Genomic DNA, 22,664 nt, shown 5'->3' on the forward strand with positions numbered 1-22,664 from the left:
TGACACGCTCACGCCACGCAGCTGACACGCTCACGCCACGCAGTGACACGCTCACGCCACGCAGCTGACACGCTCACGCCACCCAGCAGACACGCTCACGCCACGCAGCTGACACGCCCACGCCACGCAGATGACACGCTCACGCCACCCAGCTGACACGCTCACGCCACGCAGATGACACGCTCACGCCACGCAGCTGACACGCTCACGCCACCCAGAGACAGCAGCTGACACGCTCACGCCACCCAGCTGACACGCTCACGCCACCCAGCTGACACGCTCACGCCACCCAGAGACACGCTCACGCCACGCAGGCAGTGTGCAGCTGGCCTAACACCTGAGCTAAAAGAACAACGTGTGCAGATCTCTGTGTCAGCATGATTGATGCACGTCTAGCTATGCTAGGAAGATTTCACCTTACTTGTAATGGTCACTTGCAGCCTATCTTTGTCTTCATTTAGTTGCTGCTCTATGTTCCTTTCTAACATGAAAGATTATTGAAAAATGTGTTTTGCCACCAAAGTGTCTTAGCTACCGGTGTCTGTCTGCAGATCATGACATAGCCATCAACAGATACAGCCGCCTGTCCAAGAAGAGGGACAACGACAAGGTAAGAAGCTTTCACATTAGGTTCATCACTCAGGACTTCCATACTATGCTTCTAGATCATTCTTTATTTTGGTCTGTAATGTCTTAATAATTCCCCAGGAAGTTTCCTTCAAAGAACAACCGAGGGAGAATACAGATAAAGCTGTGAAACTTTGATTTTAGTTTGTATACTTAGTTGTGATTAGTTTTTAAAGGACCATTCTGGCCCAAAATGAACCTAGGGGTTAATAACATGTACCGAGTCGACCGTTCTCTGGGACATGTTTTCATGCTAATGTGTCTGTAGCTTCAAACAAGCTACTGTAAACATGTGGTTAGCTGCTAACGCTAGCTTCCAGGGCAGAGTAAATCTCTATTTCTACACCACTAACAAGACTCAAAATATCACCACACTTCAACGGTGGCATCACGAGGTCCCTACATGTGAACAGAAGCATTGAGAACGTTGTAAATGTACAGACAGTTTATTACAAAGAGAGATTATAAATAATACACTTACAAAATTCTCAATTGTACACAAACAAGTTGCCTTGTTGCCTTTCCTTCTTGCCTTTCCTTGTTGCCTTGTTGCTTTTCCTTGTTGCCTTTCCTTGTTGCCTTGTTGCCTTGTTGCCTTGTTGCTTTTCCTTCTTGCCTTCTTGCCTTGTTGCCTTGTTGCCTTGTTGCCTTGTTGCCTTTCCTTCTTGCCTTGTTGCCTTTCCTTCTTGCCTTGCCTTGTTGCCTTGTTGCTTTTCCTTGTTACCTTGTTGCCTTGCTGCCTTGTTAACTTGTTACCTTGTTGCCTTGCTGCCTTGTTGCCTTGTTACCTTGTTGCCTTGCTGCCTTGTTAACTTGTTACCTTGTTGCCTTGCTGCCTTGTTACCTTGTTACCTTGTTAACTTGTTGCCTTGCTGCCTTGTTAACTTGTTGCCTTGTTGACTTGTTACCTTGTTGCCTTGCTGCCTTGTTACCTTGTTGCCTTGCTGCCTTGTTACCTTGTTGCCTTGTTGACTTGTTGCCTTGTTGCCTTGTTGCCTTGTTGACTTGTTACCTTGTTGCCTTGCTGACTTGTTACCTTGTTGCCTTGCTGCCTTGTTAACTTGTTGCCTTGTTGCCTTGTTGCCTTGCCTTGCCTATATAAGACTGACTGACCTGTGTCATCGTTTCCAAAGGTCTCCATTAGTGTCCGTTCAGACTACAACACACCACCCCGGAAACGTGATGGATGTTTGTTTTTAACCAAAGCGTGCTCGTGTAGATGCTTAACAACTCTCCTCTGTATCTGCAGCAAGGTTCAAGTTTCTGCAGTTTGATTTTCATAGAAATGACCTTTAAACAGCCTGAAAGGAAATTAGTCAGCAGACGTTTTCACAATCCGACCAAATGTAAATGATATTACCTTGATCCTGAAATAAGAGGAAAGTCTTGTGTGTTGAAGTTGCGTGCGGAGGCCGTGGAGGACGTCTACACCTCCCGCAAGAAACAGCACCAGACCATGATGCACTACTTCTGCTCGCTTAACACACTACAGTACAAGAAGAAGACTGCTCTGCTGGAGCCGCTGCTGGGCTACATGCAGGCCCAGGTACACGCACACGCACACAGACACACACACAGAGACACACACACACACGCACACACACGCACACACAGGCACACACACGCACGCGCGCACACATACACACACACACACAGACACACACACGCACACGCACACACACAAGCGCACACACACACACAAGCGCACACACACACACGCACACGCACACACAGGCACGCATGCACACACACACACACACACACAGGCACACACGCACACACAGGCACGCACACACACACACAGGCGCACACACACACACAGGCGCATGCACACACACAGGCGCACACACACACACACAGGCGCACACACACACACACACACACAGGCACACACACACGCACACACGCACACGCACACACACAGTGAACGTGAAGTTTTCGGCTGATACCAAGCCTGCTCATGTGTGATCTTTATCTTTGGTTGTCTGCAGATCAGTTTCTTTAAGCTGGGTTCAGAAAACCTGACCCAGCAGTGGGAGGACTTCCTGGGAACCATAGGAACCAGTGTCCAGAAGTAAGACCTCCCCCACACACACACACACACACACACACACACACACACACCAGAGTCCTACCCCTCCAAAAGTGTTTCGAAAAAATAATCGACTATCCAACAATGAAAATAATTGTTAGTTGCAGCCCTAGTTTTATTTACTTAAACTCTGTCTGTCTGTGTGTGTGTGTGTGTGTGTGTGTGTGTGTGTGTGTGTGTGTGTGTGTGTGTAGTGTGCGTCGGGAGATGGAAGCAGAGGTCGGGCAGATGCAGGAGACCATCCAGGAGATGGAGAGATCATGTGACGGGCTGTATGCACCATGTGACCCTGACCCCGCCCACTCACCTGTCTGTCGCAACCTGACCAGGAAACAAGGCTACCTGCACATCCGCAAGTAGGACACACACACATATATGTTAATGCTTTGATTCAATGTTCGCACTAAAGCTCCCGTCTGCAGAACTGCAATCTGATCATACCCTTCTCATCTCCGTGTGTGTTGTAACTCTGTCAGACGTCCCCACCGCTAACCTAGCTTAGCACAGATCCTGGAGGTAACTGGCTCCATCTAGCCTAGCTTAGCACAGATCCTGGAGGTAACCTGGCTCCATCTAGCCTAGCTTAGCACAGATCCTGGAGGTAACTGGCTCCATCTAGCCTAGCTTAGCACAGATCCTGGAGGTAACTGGCTCCATCTAGCCTAGCTTACCACAGATCCTGGAGGTAACCGGCTCCATCTAGCCTAGCTTAGCACAGATCCTGGAGGTAACTGGCTCCATCTAGCCTAGCTTAGCACAGATCCTGGAGGTAACTGGCTCCATCTAGCCTAGCTTAGCACAGATCCTGGAGGTAACTGGCTCCATCTAGCCTAGCTTAACACAGATCCTGGAGGTAACTGGCTCCATCTAGCCTAGCTTAGCACAGATCCTGGAGGTAACCGGCTCCATCTAGCCTAGCTTAGCACAGATCCTGGAGGTAACCGGCTCCATCTAGCCTAGCTTAGCACAGATCCTGGAGGTAACTGGCTCCATCTAGCCTACTGCTCCCAATAAGTGACTAAATAACGCCAACATGTTCCTGTTTACATGTTGTGATTTGTAGAGTCACAGCGTGTACAAATAACAAGGTCACATGACACACAGCCATCTTCTAACTGTTTACATACTGGGAACTATATTCTCAGAAGGCGAAGCACTGCTACTCTCTGCTACTTGGGCGGAGGGATTTGCTCGCAGCACCTGAGAAGCCCCGTGGTGAGGAGCAGAGTAGCAGTGCTTCGCCTTCTGAGAATATAGTTCCCAGTTTATATACGTTAGAAGATGGCTGTGTGTCATGGCCCACGGGCCTTGAGTTTGACACCTGTGCCATTATGCATCACAAAAAGACCAAGTTGTAAAAAAAAACAACGTAATTCTCCTTTAATGAATACAAAACTGCTGTTGTGGCAGTATTGGTATCTGATGTTAAAGTGGACACTAAGTCCAACTGGTAGAGCGTGCGCCCATATATGGAGCTTCACTCCTCAACGCAGCGGCCCAGGTTTGACTCCGCCCTGCGGCCCTTTGCTGCATGTCATTACCCTCGCTCTCCCCGTTCATGTCTTCAGCTGTACTGTCAAATGAAGGCCTAAAAAATGCTCAAAATATAAATAATAATAATACATAATAATGAAATAAGATTAAACAACTAAAAGGCAGCCAAAAAAGGAACCCGTGCAGCATCCTCATGCCCATTACATACACACTGTTACCCACAGATATAAACACACATATGTATGCCTGCACATCCATAATTATCCTCTTTCCACCAATGCCCCACCTCCCCTCTAAAAGTCAGTAGTAATACTATATTCAAAGGCTGCTATCTCTGTCATAAGTTTAAGCCAGTCCGTAATGTCTGGTCTATTTGGACTCTTCCAGTTATTGTAGCTGCCAAAATGAGTCTGGCAGCTACAATAAAACCCTGCTAACATCAGTCCAGCTTCTGATTTTGCAAGGCCTGGGTGCATGAGGGACCTATCCCCTAAAGCCCCAGACACACCAACCTGACGGCCGACCGTTGGCAGAAAGCCGGTCAGACTGATCAGTCTCCCTGAGGTCCAAAAAGTCTTCATTTCAGATCAACGAAGGTCAGTGTTTGTGTCGTCTTCCAAGGAGTCAAAGTAGCTCTTCTGTGTGTCCCTCAGTAAGACGGGGCTGGTGTCGTCGTCCTGGGAGCGTCAGTACTTCTTCACCCAGGGCGGTAATCTGATGCAGCAGGGCCGGGGCGAGGTGGCGGGCGGGCTGGTCACTGACCTCGACAACTGCTCCGTCATGGCGGTCGACTGTGACGACCGCCGCTTCTGCTTCCAGGTCACTTCCTTCGATGGCAAGAAGTGAGAGGGATCCCACTTTTTACATTTGTCTTACTTAACAAATACACCATAATTCTTCGGAGGCTTTCTCCATTTTTAAGTTTTTATAGTAGCGTATAAATGCCACTCTATTAAAGGTCCTATGACATGCTGCTTTTTAGATGCTTTTATATAGACCTTAGTGGTCCCCTAATACTGTATCTGAAGTCTCTTTATATAGACCTTAGTGGTCCCCTAATACTGTATCTGAGTCTATATGAACCTTAGTGGTCTAATGCTGTGTCTGATCTCTTTTATACTATGAGACCTTAGTGGACCACATTACTGTATCCTGAGTCTCTTTTCTATAGACCTTCATGGATTCTCTGGGCGAGGCAAAAGCAGAGAAAGGGGAGGTAACCTTTCCCCTTATGACGTCATAAAGGGAAGAGTCCTGATTGGCCCATCTGAGCTTTCATTTTCTCAAAGGCAGAGCAGGATACCCAGGGCTCGGTTTACACCTATCATCATTTCTAGCCACTGGGGGACCATAGGCAGGCTGGGGGAACTCATATTAATGTTAAAAAAAAACCTCATAAAGGGACATTTTCATGCCATGGGACCTTCAAACTTTTTTTCTCGTTTTGTGTTCTCAGAGTGGTGACGCTGCAGTCGGACAGCAGGAAGGACTGCCAGGAGGTAAAATGTTTTCCTCTCGTGTAACCTGCTCGGTATTAACTGTCAGTTGCCTGTTGTCTCCTCATGCCGTCTTCTGTGCTGCTTCCTCCTCCAGTGGATCTCCACCATCAACAACATCTCCAAAAGGATCTACCTGAGTGAGAACGCAGAGGTCTGTGTCCTGCTTCCCTCGTTAACGTTTATTTACCTGGTCGCAGATCACGGTGGAGATTTTGGCAGCTATCTTTAGATGTAGCTTAGCCTGGTTTCAGACCTCTGAGTCACCTCTGATTTAGGCCGGCTACACACTGGCTCTTTGCACACCAGAAACGTGTCTGACGGGGCGCTGCTGCTGCTAGCCTTGTCTGTACACATGTGTACACACACACACACACACACACACACACACACACACACACGTTTTCGGCGCGGCTCGACCCATGCCTGAGACGTGCGTGTCACGCAGGCAGTGTGCACGCTCTAACCTGTTAACATGGGAGCTGAAAACAGCTGACACGCTCACACCACGCAGCTGACACGCTCACGCCACCCAGCTGACACGCTCACGCCACCCAGCTGACACGCTCACGCCACCCAGCTGACACGCTCACACCACGCAGCTGACACGCTCACACCACGCAGACAGTGTGCAGCCAGCCTTAGTCTCGGAGTAAGGTCTAGCTGCACCACACATACATACATACATATATACATATATATATATATATATATATATATATATATATATATATATATATATATATATATATATATATATATATATATATATATAATGTGTATGTATGTATATATGATTACATTTGCAGCTGCCAGTTCAGCTCAATACTGGACCAATTGCAAATGTTTATGTTCATATTAGTAACTTAGACACCATTGCATGGGAAAATAGGGTATGGATTAACACCAAAAAACCCAAATCACCCTTTAATGCCCAATGTTTTGAATGTTTATTGAAGAAAATATGGCTGGAAAGTTTGGCTGTCCACATATTTTTAGCCTTGTAGTGTATCTTACTCAAATATCTATATCAAAATATTGAATTGACACTGACTAGTACTTTCTTCCTATTGGCAGGAGCTTGCAGCCAGAGTGAACCAATCTGCTCTTGAAGCCGTGACGCCATCGCCGTCCTTCCAGCAGAGACACGAGAGCATGAGACCCAGCAGGTGTGTGTGTGTGTGTGTGTGTGTGTGTGTGTGTGTCATTTACATTCACCTAAAGCGCTACAAGGTTTGATTGACAACCTCATAACCAATCAGCTGCCAGATATAATGAAGATGAACACTCAGCCAGTCATATTTCTGTGGGAAAGCTGGACCTTCACCAGTAACCATCCATGTCTTTCTCTCTTCACTCCAGTAAAGGGCGTGTGGGCCGAGCGAGCAGCATCAGCTCTGTGGGCTCTGAGCCGTCCCCTGCCCTCTCTGTGCTCTCATTGGATGCCCTTGTTGCCCCGGAAACACCCATCCAGTTTGACATAATTTCCCCGGTCAGCGAGGAGAACTCAGGACAGAGCAAGACGGCAGTACAGACCAGCAGGTGTGTGTCTCTGTCAAAATGAACACACATTATTTTCAACAGCACACATTGTTTTGACGGGCGATTAACGCATTCTGTGATTTGGGCCTCGAGCTGCTCTGTGGTTTGTGAAATCAGGAAGTGATGCAGCAGTAATGTTTCCTACTTAGACCCTTTCAGCGACTTATAAGTATATTCAAATACATCTCTATTGTGTGTGTGTGTGTGTGTGTGTGTGTGTGTGTGTGTGTGTGTCTGTGTGTGTGTGTCTGTCTCTGTGTGTGTGTGTGTCTCTGTGTGTGTGTGTGTGTGTGTGTGTCTGTGTGTGTGTGTGTGTGTGTCTCTGTCTGTCTCTATGTGTGTGTGTCTCTCTCTCTCTCTCTGTGTGTGTGTCTCTGTCTGTCTGTGTGTGTGTGTCTGTCTGTCTGTGTGTGTGTGTGTGTGTGTGTGTGTGTGTGTGTGTGTGTGTGTGTGTCTCTCTCTCTGTGTCTCTGTCTGTCTGTCTGTGTGTGTGTGTGTGTGTGTGTGTGTGTGTGTGTGTGTGTGTGTGTGTGTGTGTGTGTGTGTCCAACAGAAGGAGTAATCCATTCGGAGAGTCAGCAGACAGCACTTCAGAAGACAGTGAAGGTACTGCTTGTCTGTCCATCATTCCTGTTATCTAGTCCTAGTGACGAGCCTGTTTAGACCGGACTGATTGCTTGGCCTCAGGTATTGCAGCTTGCAGCTTTCTTGAGAACAGCTCATTCCAACAACTTCACACTCAACGCTTCACTTCCTTGGGTCCTGAGCAGTAATCCTGCCATGACATAAGCTGCGTCTCATGTCCCTTATTTGATAGCTCCGTGAAGGCCGTCTCAAAGCTCTAATTTCTGCCCCAAGGAGTGAGCATCGAAAGGGAAGGGACTGTTGGTTATTTATTTAAGGGGCTACCGGAGGAGTTTTGGGATCTTTAGTCAAAATAAACCTGATCCTCCCTTCGCCAGCAATACATTTTTCCACAACCCTCTGAAATAATTTGGAAAAAAGGCCTCCCCAACAATGTCTTGATGCCTTCTGTGCTGGTTTGTGCTTGGCAAAGATGTTCAGATAGCCATTGTTTCTTTACAGATATGACGTACATGACTTAACCTCTGCTTTCTCATCTTATACACCACACTCCTCTGTTATGGTGGGGGGGCCATTTCAGTAGATTTACTCACTAACATTGTTGTGGAAACACAATAAGCATGGAAACTACATGCACACTTCCTGCATTACTGCATTACTTCAAATACTAAGTTACTCCTCTAGTAAACTAGTATTGACATGAAATAAAACAAACATTGAGACCATTCAGCAAAGCACACTGGGTAACAACTAATTATTATATTATATATATATATATATATACAACACATGAATTGTTGCTATGGACTCGTCACTAGGCCTCAGTCATTGTATATTTTAGCATATAGGTAAAGCTGCCTAGACGAGCGTCAATTTGGGAGCTAGCATGCTACCACTCTTTACCATTTACTTCTCAAATGCCTTGAAAAGACATTTGTCATTTGCACAATTTCAAATCACCAGGACCCAGGCCAGCTGTACGCGGGCCTGGACCGTCCAGGCATTGACAGCTGGCCCGCCATAATCAGAAATTCAAAGTGTGTAGGTGTGCAAAGCGCTGCAACAATCACCATGGATTGCTGTTATGGCCAACAACTGGAAACGTTATACATTGTTCGTCTGCTATCCCATTACTAAATTCACTTCTGAGACTTTTTTATGCGAGAAATCAGCTATGTAGAGCTCAAACATAGGCCGTTGTCTATGTCGGCGTTCTGAAGCTCCACAGTCTGACGTGACAGCCAGCCGGTGCCTGCCGGGGTCACTGGCATGCCGATCGGTCTGTCCACCTTCACGGACCCCGCTGTGAGCTGCAGCTCTATCAGGAGACTCCTGTCCACCTTCACGGACCCCGCTGTGAGCTGCAGCTCTATCAGGAGACTCCTGTCCACCTTCACGGACCCCGCTGTGAGCTGCAGCTCTATCAGGAGACTCCTGTCCACCTTCACGGACCCCGCTGTGAGCTGCAGCTCTATCAGGAGACTCCTGTCCACCTTCACGGACCCCGCTGTGAGCTGCAGCTCTATCAGGAGACTCCTGTCCACCTTCACGGACCCCGCTGAGCTGCAGCTCTATCAGGGACTCTGTCCACCTTCACGGACCCCGCTGTGAGCTGCAGCTCTATCAGGAGACTCCTGTCCACCTTCACGGACCCGCTGTGAGCTGCAGCTCTATCAGGGAGACTCCTGTCCACCTTCACGGACCCCGCTGTGAGCTGCAGCTCTATCAGGAGACTCCTGTCCACCTTCACGGACCCCGCTGTGAGCTGCAGCTCTATCAGGAGACTCCTGTCCACCTTCACGGACCCCGCTGTGAGCTGCAGCTCTATCAGGAGACTCCTGTCCACCTTCACGGACCCCGCTGTGAGCTGCAGCTCTATCAGGAGACTCCTGTCCACCTTCACGGACCCCGCTGTGAGCTGCAGCTCTATCAGGAGACTCCTGTCCACCTTCACGGACCCCGCTGTGAGCTGCAGCTCTATCAGGAGACTCCTGTCCACCTTCACGGACTCGCTGTGAGCTGCAGCTCTATCAGGAGACTCCTGTCCACCTTCACGGACCCCGCTGTGAGCTGCAGCTCTATCAGGAGACTCCTGTCCACCTTCACGGACCCCGCTGTGAGCTGCAGCTCTATCAGGAGATTCCTGTCCACCTTCACGGACCCCGCTGTGAGCTGCAGCTCTATCAGGAGACTCCTGTCCACCTTCACGGACCCCGCTGTGAGCTGCAGCTCTATCAGGAGACTCCTGTCCACCTTCACGGACCCCGCTGTGAGCTGCAGCTCTATCAGGAGACTCGTAGACAAGAGTCGTTTATTTCCCCGATCGTTTGTTTAAATAACTCAGCCACACATCCATTATAAGATTAACTGGAACCTGTGGTTTTTCGAAGTTATAATGCTCCACAAGAGATTGCGGGCGCAACGTAACAAGCGAGGAGAACTCAGGACAGAGCAAGACGGCAGTACAGACCAGCAGGTGTGTGTCTCTGTCAAAATGAACACACATTATTTTCAACAGCACACATTGTTTTGACGGGCGATTAACGCATTCTGTGATTTGGGCCTCGAGCTGCTCTGTGGTTTGTGAAATCAGGAAGTGATGCAGCAGTAATGTTTCCTACTTAGACCCTTTCAGCGACTTATAAGTATATTCAAATACATCTCAGGCAGAGGCGAGGGAGAGCAGCGTCTGACAGGGCAGAAAGATACCCGTCTCTCTCTTTGACAGTCTCTCAGTCAGACCAACGCTTCATTGATGAGGACTACCTGGTTGTCTGGTTAACTTGTTTCAGATAAAAAGCAGATTGATGTCTCTTCCCTGAGCTTTTCAATGGAAACGATCTGTGTGTCTACCACACAGTGGATGTATGATGTATTATAAATATATTTCCCCCCCCATCCCTGTGTCTGTTGTCCAGACTCGATCCTTCACCAGCTCTTCATCGTTCGCTTCCTGGGCTCCATGGAGGTTCGCAACGCTGAGTCAGCAGACATCATCTCTGAGACCATGAGGCAGATCCTGGCCGCCAGGGCCATCCACAACATCTTCAGGATGACCGAATCACACCTGCTGGTCACCTGTGACTGCCTCAAGTATGAAACACACACACACACATGTTTGTTTCACTATCTTTGTGGGGACCCGTCATTGACATAATGCATTCCCTAGCCCCTTACCCTAACCTTAACCATCACCACTAAATGCCTAACCTTAACCCTTACCCTCACCCTAACCAGAACCTCATTCTAACCCTAATCCTAAAACCAGGTCTTAACCCTCAAACAGACCTTTAACCTTGTGGGGTCCAGCATTTTGGCCCCCCAAAGCTGTCGGGACCCCACAAGTATACTGGACTCCCGGTTTTTGGACCCCACAAATATAGTTAAAGAAGCCCACACACACACACACACACACACACACACATACACCTGGTGTATGACTTGTAATCCCAGTAGCGTCCTCTAAACCAAGCCAAAAATAATAATAAATAAACGAGGCATAAAACATCTTGGCAGCACACAACCAGATTGATTAAGAACAATTTCATCACTTAAAAAGTGGACAGTGTCAAATAAAATCCCTTGAGATTTGACACACAAAAAATAAACAATGGAAACATAGCATAAGGGGCCATGTCATGTCTTTTTATTTTTTGTTGATGGGAGGGTCACCCAACGTTTTTTAGTTGGGGGGGTCACCCAACTTTTGTATTTCCAAGTGGCTTGTTTGGTGCATACTATTCCATGTAGCTCTCAGTCTCGGCCCCGTCGCTAGCGGATGGGTTTGACCCAACGATGATCCCAACAGGACAGCAAGTAACTTAGTATTTGAAGTAATGCAGGAAGTGTGCATGTAGTTTCCATGCTTATTGTGTTTCCACAACAATGTTAGTGAGTAAATCTACTGAAATGGCCCCCCCACCATAACAGAGGAGTGTGGTGTATAAGATGAGAAAGCAGAGGTTAAGTCATGTACGTCATATCTGTAAAGAAACAATGGCTATCTGAACATCTTTGCCAAGCACAAACCAGCACAGAAGGCATCAAGACATTGTTGGGGAGGCCTTTTTCCAAATTATTTTGGAGGGTTGTAGCAAAATGTATTGCTGGCGAAGGGAGGATCAGGTTTATTTTGACTAAAGATCCCAAAACTCCTCCGGTAGCCCCTTAAAGGTCCTATGACATGATGCTCTTTGGATGCTTTTATATAGACCTTAGTGGTCCCCTAATACTGTATCTGAAGTCTCTTTTATATAGACCTTAGTGGTCCCCTAATACTGTATCTGAAGTCTCTTTTATATAGACCTTAGTGGTCCCCTAATACTGTATCTGAAGTCTCTTTTATATAGACCTTAGTTCCCTGGTTGGGCAAAGCAGAGAAAGGGGAGGTAACCTTTCCCCTTATGACGTCATAAAGGGAAGACTCCTGATTGGCCCATCTGAGCTTTCATTTTCTCAAAGGCAGAGCAGGATACCCAGGGCTCGGTTTACACCTATCACCATTTCTAGCCACTGGGGGACCATAGGCAGGCTGGGGGGACTCATATTAATGTTAAAAAACCTCATGAAGTGACATTTTCATGCCATGTGACCATTAAATAACAGTCCCTAATGTGACTTTTCCATCAAGTAGGACAGATTTAAATGACTAAATGTTTAATTTTGGAAACCCTTTTTTCTGTGCAGTTCACATGTTATCTTTGATATCGATGTTTTTTTGTTTCAGGCTCATTGATCCTCAGACACAAGTCACTCGACTCAGGGTGAGATGATCTCTGTTTCTCTGCTCAGAATGTTTTAAGGCTCTGACCCACCAACCCGATAATCGGCCGTCTGACAGTCTGGTGAGGTCACTGACTCGAGTCTGGTCGGTGTGTTACGTGCCGTCGTCAGCTGGAGGAGCCGTCGGCCTTCATTTTGGCTGATTTGACTTGTTGAATCCTGAGGGACTTTCTGGACCAACTAGGGGAGACTGATCAGTCCCACTGGCTTTACTGCTGACGGTCGGCCGTCTGGTCGTCTGGTTGGTGTGTCTGGGCCTTTACAGTCCTGCATTTGACCCATCCTCCACCCAAACCCACCTCCCTACTCAGATTCCCCCCTTACATCCTCCTCTCTAAACCCCGTGTAGCTGCTGCTCTCCCGGTACGTTCTACAAACACGCTGAAGGACGCTTGTTTTCGTCGCTTCTGACGCTGACAGCCACTGTCCAAACGTCCCTATTTTACGAGTTCGGAGTGAGAACGGGTTGCCACAGCTGACTGTTGTCGGGAGAATGTGACCTCTGACCTTTAACATCCCTCTGGATGAAAGGCAGATTCATGAATGAAACCTGTAAAACCAACAGAAAAGGCCCCAAACTAATGACACTGAGAAACATTTAGTTAAAAGCACAGATAAATATTGTGACGTCAGGAGAAACACGCCGACTCAGATGATTATTTTGAAAAGTTAGTGTTAAAATGTTAAATTTCTGAATGAAGTATAGTATGAAAGGTACTAAACAACAGTTGGTGACATTAAAGAACGGCTTGTTTATTGCTAAGGCCATATGGTCAACATTAAATGATTAATAATAATATATGTATAACAATAACTTATTTCACTAGTAAACTGCTGTTGAACGACAACAACAGCAACCAGATGGAAAAGGACATTTAACAATAACTTCAAATGCACCACGAGGCTGTAGTTTACCAGTTTCATTGAACGCCCCGTCTGTGTTGTTTCTCCGACGGCAGCTGCAGATTGTTTTACATCCCGGTGTTGACTCCTCTACAGTAAAACACAGTTACACTTTACACCGTTTAGCGTTAGCTGTCAGCATTGTAACCGTGTTTAATCCAGCTACTAGCTAGCGGTAGGCTAGCGTTAGCTGCTGTCGGTATAGTGTTAACTAGCTAGCGGTAGGCTAGCGTTAGCTGCTGTCGAGTATAGTGTTAACTAGCTAGCGGTAGGCTAACGTTAGCTGCTGTCGAGTATAGTGTTAACTAGCTAGCGGTAGGCTAACGTTAGCTGCTGTCGAGTATAGCGTTAACTAGCTAGCGGTAGGCTAACGTTAGCTGCTGTCGAGTATAGTGTTAACTAGCTAGCGGTAGGCTAACGTTAGCTGCCGTCGAGTATAGTGTTAACTAGCTAGCGGTAGGCTAACGTTAGCTGCCGTCGAGTATAGTGTTAACTAGCTAGCGGTAGGCTAACGTTAGCTGCTGTCGAGTATAGTGTTAACTAGCTAGCGGTAGGCTAACGTTAGCTGCTGTCGAGTATAGCGTTAACTAGCTAGCGGTAGGCTAACGTTAGCTGCTGTCGAGTATAGCGTTAACTAGCTGGCGGTAGGCTAACGTTAGCTGCTGTCAAGTATAGCGTTAACTAGCTAGCGGTAGGCTAACGTTAGCTGCTGTCGAGTATAGTGTTAGCTAGCGTCATGTGCAGCGGTGTTTGTGTTTCAGAGCATCAGAGAGAAGTGCAGACATATCAGTGGCACCAGATTTCGGTAGCCAGGGTTGGCAGGAAGAAGATTTTTACATGCTAACGGGATGCTAACGGACGGTGATGGCTTGTTAGCATCAAAATGGCTCCATAGGAGCTACACGTTGTGGAGAGAGACTTACCCCCTTTGGAATTTCCGGAGAAACCAAACCCATTTTTTGGGCGACAATACAGATTAGCCCCACCTGCTGTTATGGAGACGTATTACACGCTCAAGTTGGCATCTCTTCAGTGTGTTCTGAGGCACTTTTTGGGCCTCGTGGAGCCAAATGAGCCAAGCTTTTCTCCCGACTGTCGGCCGCCGGGTTGGTGTGTCAGGGCCTTTAGTCTCAAACATGTTTCTAATGATTATCTCTTTCTCCTCCTTGATTTCCTTCCCTTGTGTCCTCCTCCTCTCTCTGCCCGTAGTTCCCTATCTCCAGTGTGGTTCAGTGTTCGTCCCATCAGGACAACAAGAGGCTGTTTGGTTTCGTTTTGCAGGCGCCGGCCGCGGGTGGGCAGGGTGACAGCCGAGCCATCTGCTACATCTTTGAGTCCAACAACGATGGAGAGAAGGTCGTCTGTCTGTTCATCTGTCGGTCTCACTGTCCAACGCTCTGCTCGGTCTGTCTGTCTGACCTGTGTGTCGTCTCTTCATGTGTTTCAGATCTGCGACAGCGTCGGTCTGGCCAAGCAGATAGCCTTCCACTCTGAGATGGTGAGACTGATTTTTACACTTCATTACACTGAAGCTAATGCTAAATCACACAGTGTTTCCTCTATGTTGATTTGACCGTGGCGGCCCCCCCACGGTATCAGAAATAGAGCTGCATTGTTAGAGAGCATGTCGGAGAATAGCGTGGACACACGAGGATAACTAGCCAGCTGAGATGGTGTGTGTACATCCTTGAGAACTGTCAGTCGTATAACTTATGTTGTCAGTTCATTTAAGCCTGGTCCTGTATCAGTCTATAGGTCCTGTATCAGTCTATAGGTCCTCTATCAGTCTATAGGTCCTGTATCAGTCTATAGGTTCTGTATCAGTCTATATGTCCTGTGTCAGTCTATAGGTCCTGTATCAGTCTGTATCAGTCTATAGGTCCTGTATCAGTCTATAGGTCCTGTATCAGTCTATAGGTCCTCTATCAGTCTATAGGTCCTGTATCAGTCTATATGTCCTGTGTCAGTCTATATCAGTCTATAGGTCCTGTATCAGTCTGTATCAGTCTATAGGTCCTGTATCAGTCTATAGGTTCTGTATCAGTCTGTATCAGTCTATAGGTCCTGTATCAGTCTGTAGGTCCTGTATCAGTCTGTATCAGTCTATAGGTCCTGTATCAGTCTGTATCAGTCTATAGGTCCTGTATCAGTCTATAGGTCCTGTATCAGTCTATAGGTCCTGTATCAGTATCAGTCTATAGGTCCTGTATCAGTCTACAGGTCCTGTATCAGTCTATAGGTCCTGTATCAGTCTATAGGTCCTGTATCAGTCTGTATCAGTCTATAGGTCCTGTATCAGTCTATAGGTCCTGTATCAGTCTATAGGTCCTGTATCAGTCTACAGGTCCTGTATCAGTATCAGTCTATAGGTCCTGTATCAGTCTATAGGTTCTGTATCAGTCTATAGGTCCTGTATCAGTCTATAGGTCTTGCTAATGTAAATGAAGTTAACTGGTGATTTTCATTGCAAAAGTAGCCTACTCGGCTGGCAGAGGTCTGGCGTGTTATCAAGACGCATTCTCTCTTTTTAGCGTGTTTATCAACGCCGTTTCTGAAGGCAGGACACATTCAGAAACCGTATCTCACTCAGAACAGCATGGATGGTTTTTTACAAAGTGTGTATGTGTGTGGAAGCACCAGAGACACAAAATAACTCCCCAAATCCCAGAAAAAAAGATTTTTTTTTTTTTATAATATGGGCACTTTAAGAAAGTGGGTGTGTATGTTTATGTGAAGTCATGATGTCATGTTGGGAGGGGAATCATTTTATTTTTGTCTTATTATTATTATTATTATTATTATTATTATTATTGTGTAGGACCGTAAGGCCGTGGAGAAGAGGAAGGAGCACGACAAGGCCAAAGAGAAACAGCAGGAAGAACTCAGTAAACAGAGACAGATAGAGAAGGTGAGCTTTGACCTTTTAACAAATACATTGGATGACCTTTCACCCTGTTTTAAGTATATTGATATACAGATTCAGGTTTTATAACTAAATTGAACTCGGGTTGCAACTAACAATTATTTTCATTATCAATTCATCTGTAGATGGTTTTCTCAATTCATTATTTGTTCAATATAAATAAATAAAATATATATATATATTTATTTATTATTTTTTTATTTATATATATATATATATTTATTATTTTTTTATATATATATATATTTTTTTAATTTATATATATATTTTTATTTATTTATTTATTATATATATATATTTATATATATCTTTATTTATATATATATATATATATATATTTTTTTTGTTATTTTTATATATATATATATATATATATACATACACACACACACACACACACACACACACACACACACACACACACAGTCACACTTTACACCGTTTAGCGTTAGCTGTCAGCATTTTAACCGTGTTTAATCCAGCTACTAGCCAGCAGTAGGCTAACGTCAGCTGCTGTCGAGTACGGTGTTAACTAGCTAGCAGTAGGCTAACGTCAGCTGCTGTCGAGTACGGTGTTAACTAGCTAGCGGTAGGCTAACGTCAGCTGCTGTCGAGTACGGTGTTAGCCTACCGCTAGCTAGTTAACGTCAGCTGCTGTTGAGTATAGTGTTAACTAGCTAGCGGTAGGCTGACGTCAGCTGCTGTCGAGTATGGCGTTAACTAGCTAGCGGTAGGCTGACGTCAGCTGCTGTCGAGTACGGTGTTAACTAGCTAGCGGTAGGCTAACGTCAGCTGCTGTCGAGTACGGTGTTAGCCTACCGCTAGCTAGTTAACGTCAGCTGCTGTCGAGTATGGTGTTAACTAGCTAGCGGTAGGCTGACGTCAGCTGCTGTCGAGTACGGTGTTAACTAGCTAGCGGTAGGCTAACGTCAGCTGCTGTCGAGTACGGTGTTAACTAGCTAGCGGTAGGCTAACGTCAGCTGCTGTCGAGTACGGTGTTAACTAGCTAGCGGTAGGCTAACGTCAGCTGCTGTCGAGTACGGTGTTAGCCTACCGCTAGCTAGTTAACGTCAGCTGCTGTCGAGTACGGTGTTAACTAGCTAGCGGTAGGCTAACGTCAGCTGCTGTCGAGTACGGTGTTAACTAGCTAGCGGTAGGCTAATGTCAGCTGCTGTTGAGTATAGTGTTAACTAGCGTCACGTGCAGCGGTGTTTGTGTTGCCTGTATCGTCTTCAGAGCATCAGAGAGAAGAGCAGACATATCAGTGGCACCAGATTTAATAAGGAATGGATTAATCTGCATTATTTCTTTTAACGCGTTATTCTTTCTCAGATTAGCGTTATTTTGACAGCCCTAATTATATTATTACGTTATCTAAACGCACACGGTGCAACATACGCCCCGTTATTTCCCAACCATCTTTCAGATGTTTAACTTGTTTTGCCTCCAGGATTTGGAGGAGCAGAGCCGTTTGATCGCCGCCTCGAGTCGCACCGCTAACCCGCCTGCTGCTGACGGACAATTCCTAGTGCTTAGCAACAGCCAATCGGAGGACAGCGATGCCGGGGAGGAGGGGAAGAAGCAGGGCGAGTCTGAAGCCTAACATAAGCTAACGGAGGATGCATGTTTTACCACCCAGGCGAGTCCCGGCTGGTACTGTCAAAGCAACAGCTCAGGAATCAGAAGAGGGGAACACCACCCGCCCACCCGGGCTGCCTAGGACTGAAAAACATGCGCTCCCTCCTTTGCTGGACTCTGTTTGAAGTTGGTGGCGGAGCCTGCCACTCCGAGAACGGAGGATAAACTAAACGCACCCTTACTGTAAGAAGAGGAGGGGAGTGTGAGTGGAAACGTCTCGTCACAGACTTGTGTTTTATTCTGTGTTAACAACGGAAAACGCAGATATTTATACCAGCTCCACTCCCAAATATATCGATATAACCTGTAGGTTTCTGTTTTTTTACGTGTATTTTATAGAAAGAGCTAACGGCAACGACAAAGGATCAATAGCAAAACAACGCATGCAAAATAAGGAACCAGGATCTGAAGGAGACAGATTTGGACAGTGTCCTTGTCAACTCTTGCTCAAGGGCTCTTTGGCAGGAGGCGACGGTTTCTCCCAGGTTTCAGAGGGCAGCAGGACACCTCAGAGAGAGATTAAAACAAAAAGAAGAGGGAGCAGGGAGTCTTATTTTGAAGAGTCCTTCCTATTGCATCCTGCAGTGTTTGAGATTGCTTCCCCCTAACTTTAACCCTCATGTTGTCCCCCGTCGCCCCGGAAACTTTTAGTTTTTCTGGGTCAAAAGTTAAAGTGCTCATATTCTGCTCATTTTCAGGTTCATAACTGTATTTTGAGGTTGTACCAGAATAGGTTTACATGGTTTCATATTTTAGTTGTACTGCTCATTGCTGCAGCTCCTCTTTTCACCCTGTGTTCAGGTCTCTGTTTTAGCTACAGAGTGAGACCTCTCACTGCTGGAACATCTTTGTTGGCAGTCGCACATGCTCAGTAGCTAGGTAAGGACTACACGCTCAGTAGCTAGGTAAGGACTACACGCTCAGTAGCTAGGTAAGGACTACATGCTCAGTAGCTAGGTAAGGACTACATGCTCAGTAGCTAGGTAAGGACTACATGAGCTAGCTAGCTGTTTCTCCAACTTCAGTAGAACAAGGCAGGATTATCTGGGAGACTTCTTCTAAACGAGGGAACACTTCCTCCTTTGTGTGAATACCTGCAGAACAGGGACATGGAAGTAGTTCTTTTGGAGATTATGGTGAACTAGTGTGTGTTGTAGCAGTGTTCTGCCATTGAGAACGAGCTAGCATGCTAACGGTTAGCCCCCTAGCCCCCTCGTCTCAGCTAGTGACGTAGAAAGCCGTGCAGATGTTGACCAGCTGACCCAGAGACTGAAGACAGGACACATTCAGAAACCGTATCTCACTCAGAACAGCATGGAGGGTTGTTATCAAAATCCATCCATTTCTTTTCATAATATGGGCACTTTAAACTTTTTTTCAACGTTTTGGACGTCGTTTTCAACACTTTTTTGTTTTGTTTTCCAAAATAAAACTTGTGAAGAGCCATCCTCGTTATTTCTTTTGAAAATTTGGTTAAAAAAAACCCCCAAATTTCTGATGTAGAAACTGTTTGAGGACAACAGGAGAGTTAAGACAAACCTGTTCATCATCCAGTCAGCATTAGTTGTTAGTTTTTAGATTTTTAGGCGTGCTTGCCGACTCGTTCTTGTTTTTACAGACTGACTGTTTGTAGGAAAGAAGGTCACATGTTTTAGACCCATCTATCCACCTCGACCTCGTCCCTACCCCCATGTTTTTGGGTCTCCACTTCCAGTTTCAGACGAGTAGATCACACGGCCACAGATGATCTGCTTCACAGTGAAATCATTTGAGTTAAGGGTGTTAAAAATGAAAGCGTAACTCTCGCCAAAATGCAACCTAGGGTCTTGTTGTGAATGTACCGGAGTCAAACTGTAGTTTAAAAGCATATTTAGGACGGAATCACCATTTTTAAGATGGACCGTATTCTGGTTTTTGGGTCAAATGGCCTTTTGAATGGGAGAGCTAGGGGCGCTACGATGCTAGCCTCAAAATATCTGTTTTTAAACCACTAAGAAGGCTCGACACAACATGAGACTTTGCTCCAAGTATCACCAGGGACTCTACACCTTAACCACAGCACTGACAACATTGGTTGTGTTCACAGAGTTTACTAAAAGAGGTTTTAACGACTTCCTTTAGCTGTTGTTTCCGGCTGCTACCACCTCAGAATGCAACGTAACAGGAGGAGAGGAAAGACAGAAAGCTCCTAAAGCTTAGCTCCATATAAATACGGATGATTCCTTGTTTTGTCGTTAGTGAAACACAATATTGACCTTGTAGTTGTAAAAGGAGCCTCATATAAGATGACATTTCCTCCTGTGGAGTCCGTTCATTCACATTCAGAGATCGACTTGTTTGGACTGGCGAGGTGGTAGCGCCCGGAAACAACAACCGCTACAGTTAGTTGTTAAACCCTCTTTTTAGTAAACTCTGGGTACACAAACAATGTTGTCAAAGCCATCTCCTCCCGTTAGCATCCCGTTAGCATCCCATTGACTGCCATTCATTCTGACGTCACTTTGACAGAGAATAACTTTACATCTGAAGAGTTTAAAGACTCTATTTGTCCGTTGTTTATTTCTAAAGAAACACGACAACGTATAAAAGGCTCCATTACCTTGTACCTCACGTTATGGCTCCGTAGCAGACGTTTTTATAACAATAGGCTAACGATTGGGTCATAACCACGAGACTTCCTGTCTCATAGTAGAGGAGTTACCGTATAGTACAGGAGAAGCTCTCAGGCAGTTTGGACTTCCATCAGCTGTTTAAGTGTAATGACTAATGTTAACTATCATTTTAGTGATCAATAATGAGCCTGTGTCTATGTTATCTCCTTACATATACCTACGCTCTCCGTCTCTGCTAGATTGGGAATGATTGAGATTTCTCTTGGCACAGCTACCAGAAGACTTCCAACTTTCAGACAGGTTGCTCACGTCACATCTACGTCTTCAAGCTCAGTTGGAGGCTGCTCAGTAACGCTCAGCCATCACCGGGAAAGAGACGTCGCTGGTCTCCGTAGAAGTCCAAGGCGTCGCTGTGTCCATTATTTTACCGTCTATAGTATGTTTTATTCATTCAGAAATTTAACATTTTAACACTAACTTTTCATAATAATCATCTGAGTCGGCGTGTTTCTCCTGACGTCACAATATTTATCGGTGCTTTTAACTAAATGTTTCTCAGTGTCATTAGTTTGGGGCCTTTTCTGTTGGTTTTACAGGTTTCATTCATGAATCTGCCTTTCATCCAGAGGGATGTTAAAGGTCAGAGGTCACATTCTCCCGACAACAGTCAGCTGTGGCAACCCGTTCTCACTCCGAACTCGTAAAATAGGGACGTTTGGACAGTGGCTGTCAGCGTCAGAAGCGACGAAAACAAGCGTCCTTCAGCGTGTTTGTAGAACGTACCGGGAGAGCAGCAGCTACACGGGGTTTAGAGAGGAGGATGTAAGGGGGGAATCTGAGTAGGGAGGTGGGTTTGGGTGGAGGATGGGTCAAATGCAGGACTGTAAAGGCCCAGACACACCAACCAGACGACCAGACGGCCGACCGTCAGCAGTAAAGCCAGTGGGACTGATCAGTCTCCCCTAGTTGGTCCAGAAAGTCCCTCAGAACACCGAAGAGACGAAAGCCCACCCATGACCTTTTCCTTAACATAACGGCGTCAAAAAGGACGCCAATAGTCCAGACGAAGCGCGTTTATTTATAGCGCTAAAGGAGACTTTTAGCGTCAATAACGACAACAAAGGCACCTGACCAAGCGTCCATATTTTACGCGATGGGAGTGAGAACCTATACGGCAAAGACGCTTCTGAAATCCTAAATCAACAGTTACTGATGATTATTCTTTTTGGGAGGAGGTGATGAAGAACTTGTGTTGGAGTGGAGCTGCACTTTACTGACAGGATCCATGATGGCGAACTGTAAATATGTTTCCGTTATTGTTTCTGTGTCATCATTAATAAAAAAGAAAGGCTTTTCAGTGATAAATAAAGCACTAACTCCACCCGCCCGAGTCATTTCTGCTGCTGCTGTTTTCAGATCAAATGACCATCCACGAGCTGTGAGAGTTAGTTACTTTAGAGTACTGATGTCAAACATCCTGGTTTTGCTTTGTCAATATGGGGTGTTGTTCAGTGTTGATGAGGGGGACATTCATTTAAAGGCTCTGACACACCACCACATATTTGTGTCTTTACAATTATCTGCTTGAAGAGCATTTAAGGCGCTGACACACCAACCCGACGGCCAACCGTCAGCAGAAAGTCAGTGTGACTGAGTCACACTGACTTTCTGCTGACGGTCGGCCGTCGGGTTGGTGTGTCAGCGCCTTAAATGCTCTTCAAGCAGACAATCGGGGATTGCTCCTGATGAGCAATCCCCGATTGAGACAGGGAGGCAAGGACAGAACAGGTTTGGATATCAGAGACTGGATGAATACTCTCGTCCCCAGCCCTGTGGCCTATGATGACCTGATGTCTAAAGGCCCTGACCCACCAACCCGACGGCCATTGTTGAAAAGTCAGTGGGACTGATCAGTCTCCCCGAGGCCCAAAAAGTGCCTCAGAACACACCGAAGAGACGCCGACTTGCGC

General features: G+C 46.2%; 1 protein-coding gene across 1 annotated transcript in view; it reads left to right on the forward strand.

Annotated features, from left to right (window-relative positions):
- appl1 (adaptor protein, phosphotyrosine interaction, PH domain and leucine zipper containing 1) overlaps positions 1 to 22,075 on the forward strand; it is a 30,503-nt gene extending 8,428 nt beyond the window's left edge. Inside the window, exons 7-22 of the mRNA XM_078247613.1 lie at positions 552 to 610; positions 2,027 to 2,173; positions 2,619 to 2,701; positions 2,914 to 3,075; positions 4,867 to 5,055; positions 5,670 to 5,712; positions 5,807 to 5,863; positions 6,787 to 6,878; positions 7,072 to 7,251; positions 7,805 to 7,857; positions 10,755 to 10,929; positions 12,563 to 12,599; positions 14,731 to 14,877; positions 14,969 to 15,019; positions 16,340 to 16,429; positions 17,895 to 22,075. Of these exons, the coding sequence (XP_078103739.1) occupies positions 552 to 610; positions 2,027 to 2,173; positions 2,619 to 2,701; positions 2,914 to 3,075; positions 4,867 to 5,055; positions 5,670 to 5,712; positions 5,807 to 5,863; positions 6,787 to 6,878; positions 7,072 to 7,251; positions 7,805 to 7,857; positions 10,755 to 10,929; positions 12,563 to 12,599; positions 14,731 to 14,877; positions 14,969 to 15,019; positions 16,340 to 16,429; positions 17,895 to 18,047 (1,718 nt within the window). The 3' untranslated portion in view covers positions 18,048 to 22,075. The remainder of the gene's footprint in view (positions 1 to 551; positions 611 to 2,026; positions 2,174 to 2,618; positions 2,702 to 2,913; positions 3,076 to 4,866; positions 5,056 to 5,669; positions 5,713 to 5,806; positions 5,864 to 6,786; positions 6,879 to 7,071; positions 7,252 to 7,804; positions 7,858 to 10,754; positions 10,930 to 12,562; positions 12,600 to 14,730; positions 14,878 to 14,968; positions 15,020 to 16,339; positions 16,430 to 17,894) is intronic.
- The last annotated feature ends 589 nt before the right edge of the window (positions 22,076 to 22,664 follow it).

Source organism: Sander vitreus, chromosome 4 (genome assembly GCF_031162955.1).
Source record: "Sander vitreus isolate 19-12246 chromosome 4, sanVit1, whole genome shotgun sequence".
Lineage (NCBI taxonomy): Eukaryota > Metazoa > Chordata > Actinopteri > Perciformes > Percidae > Sander > Sander vitreus.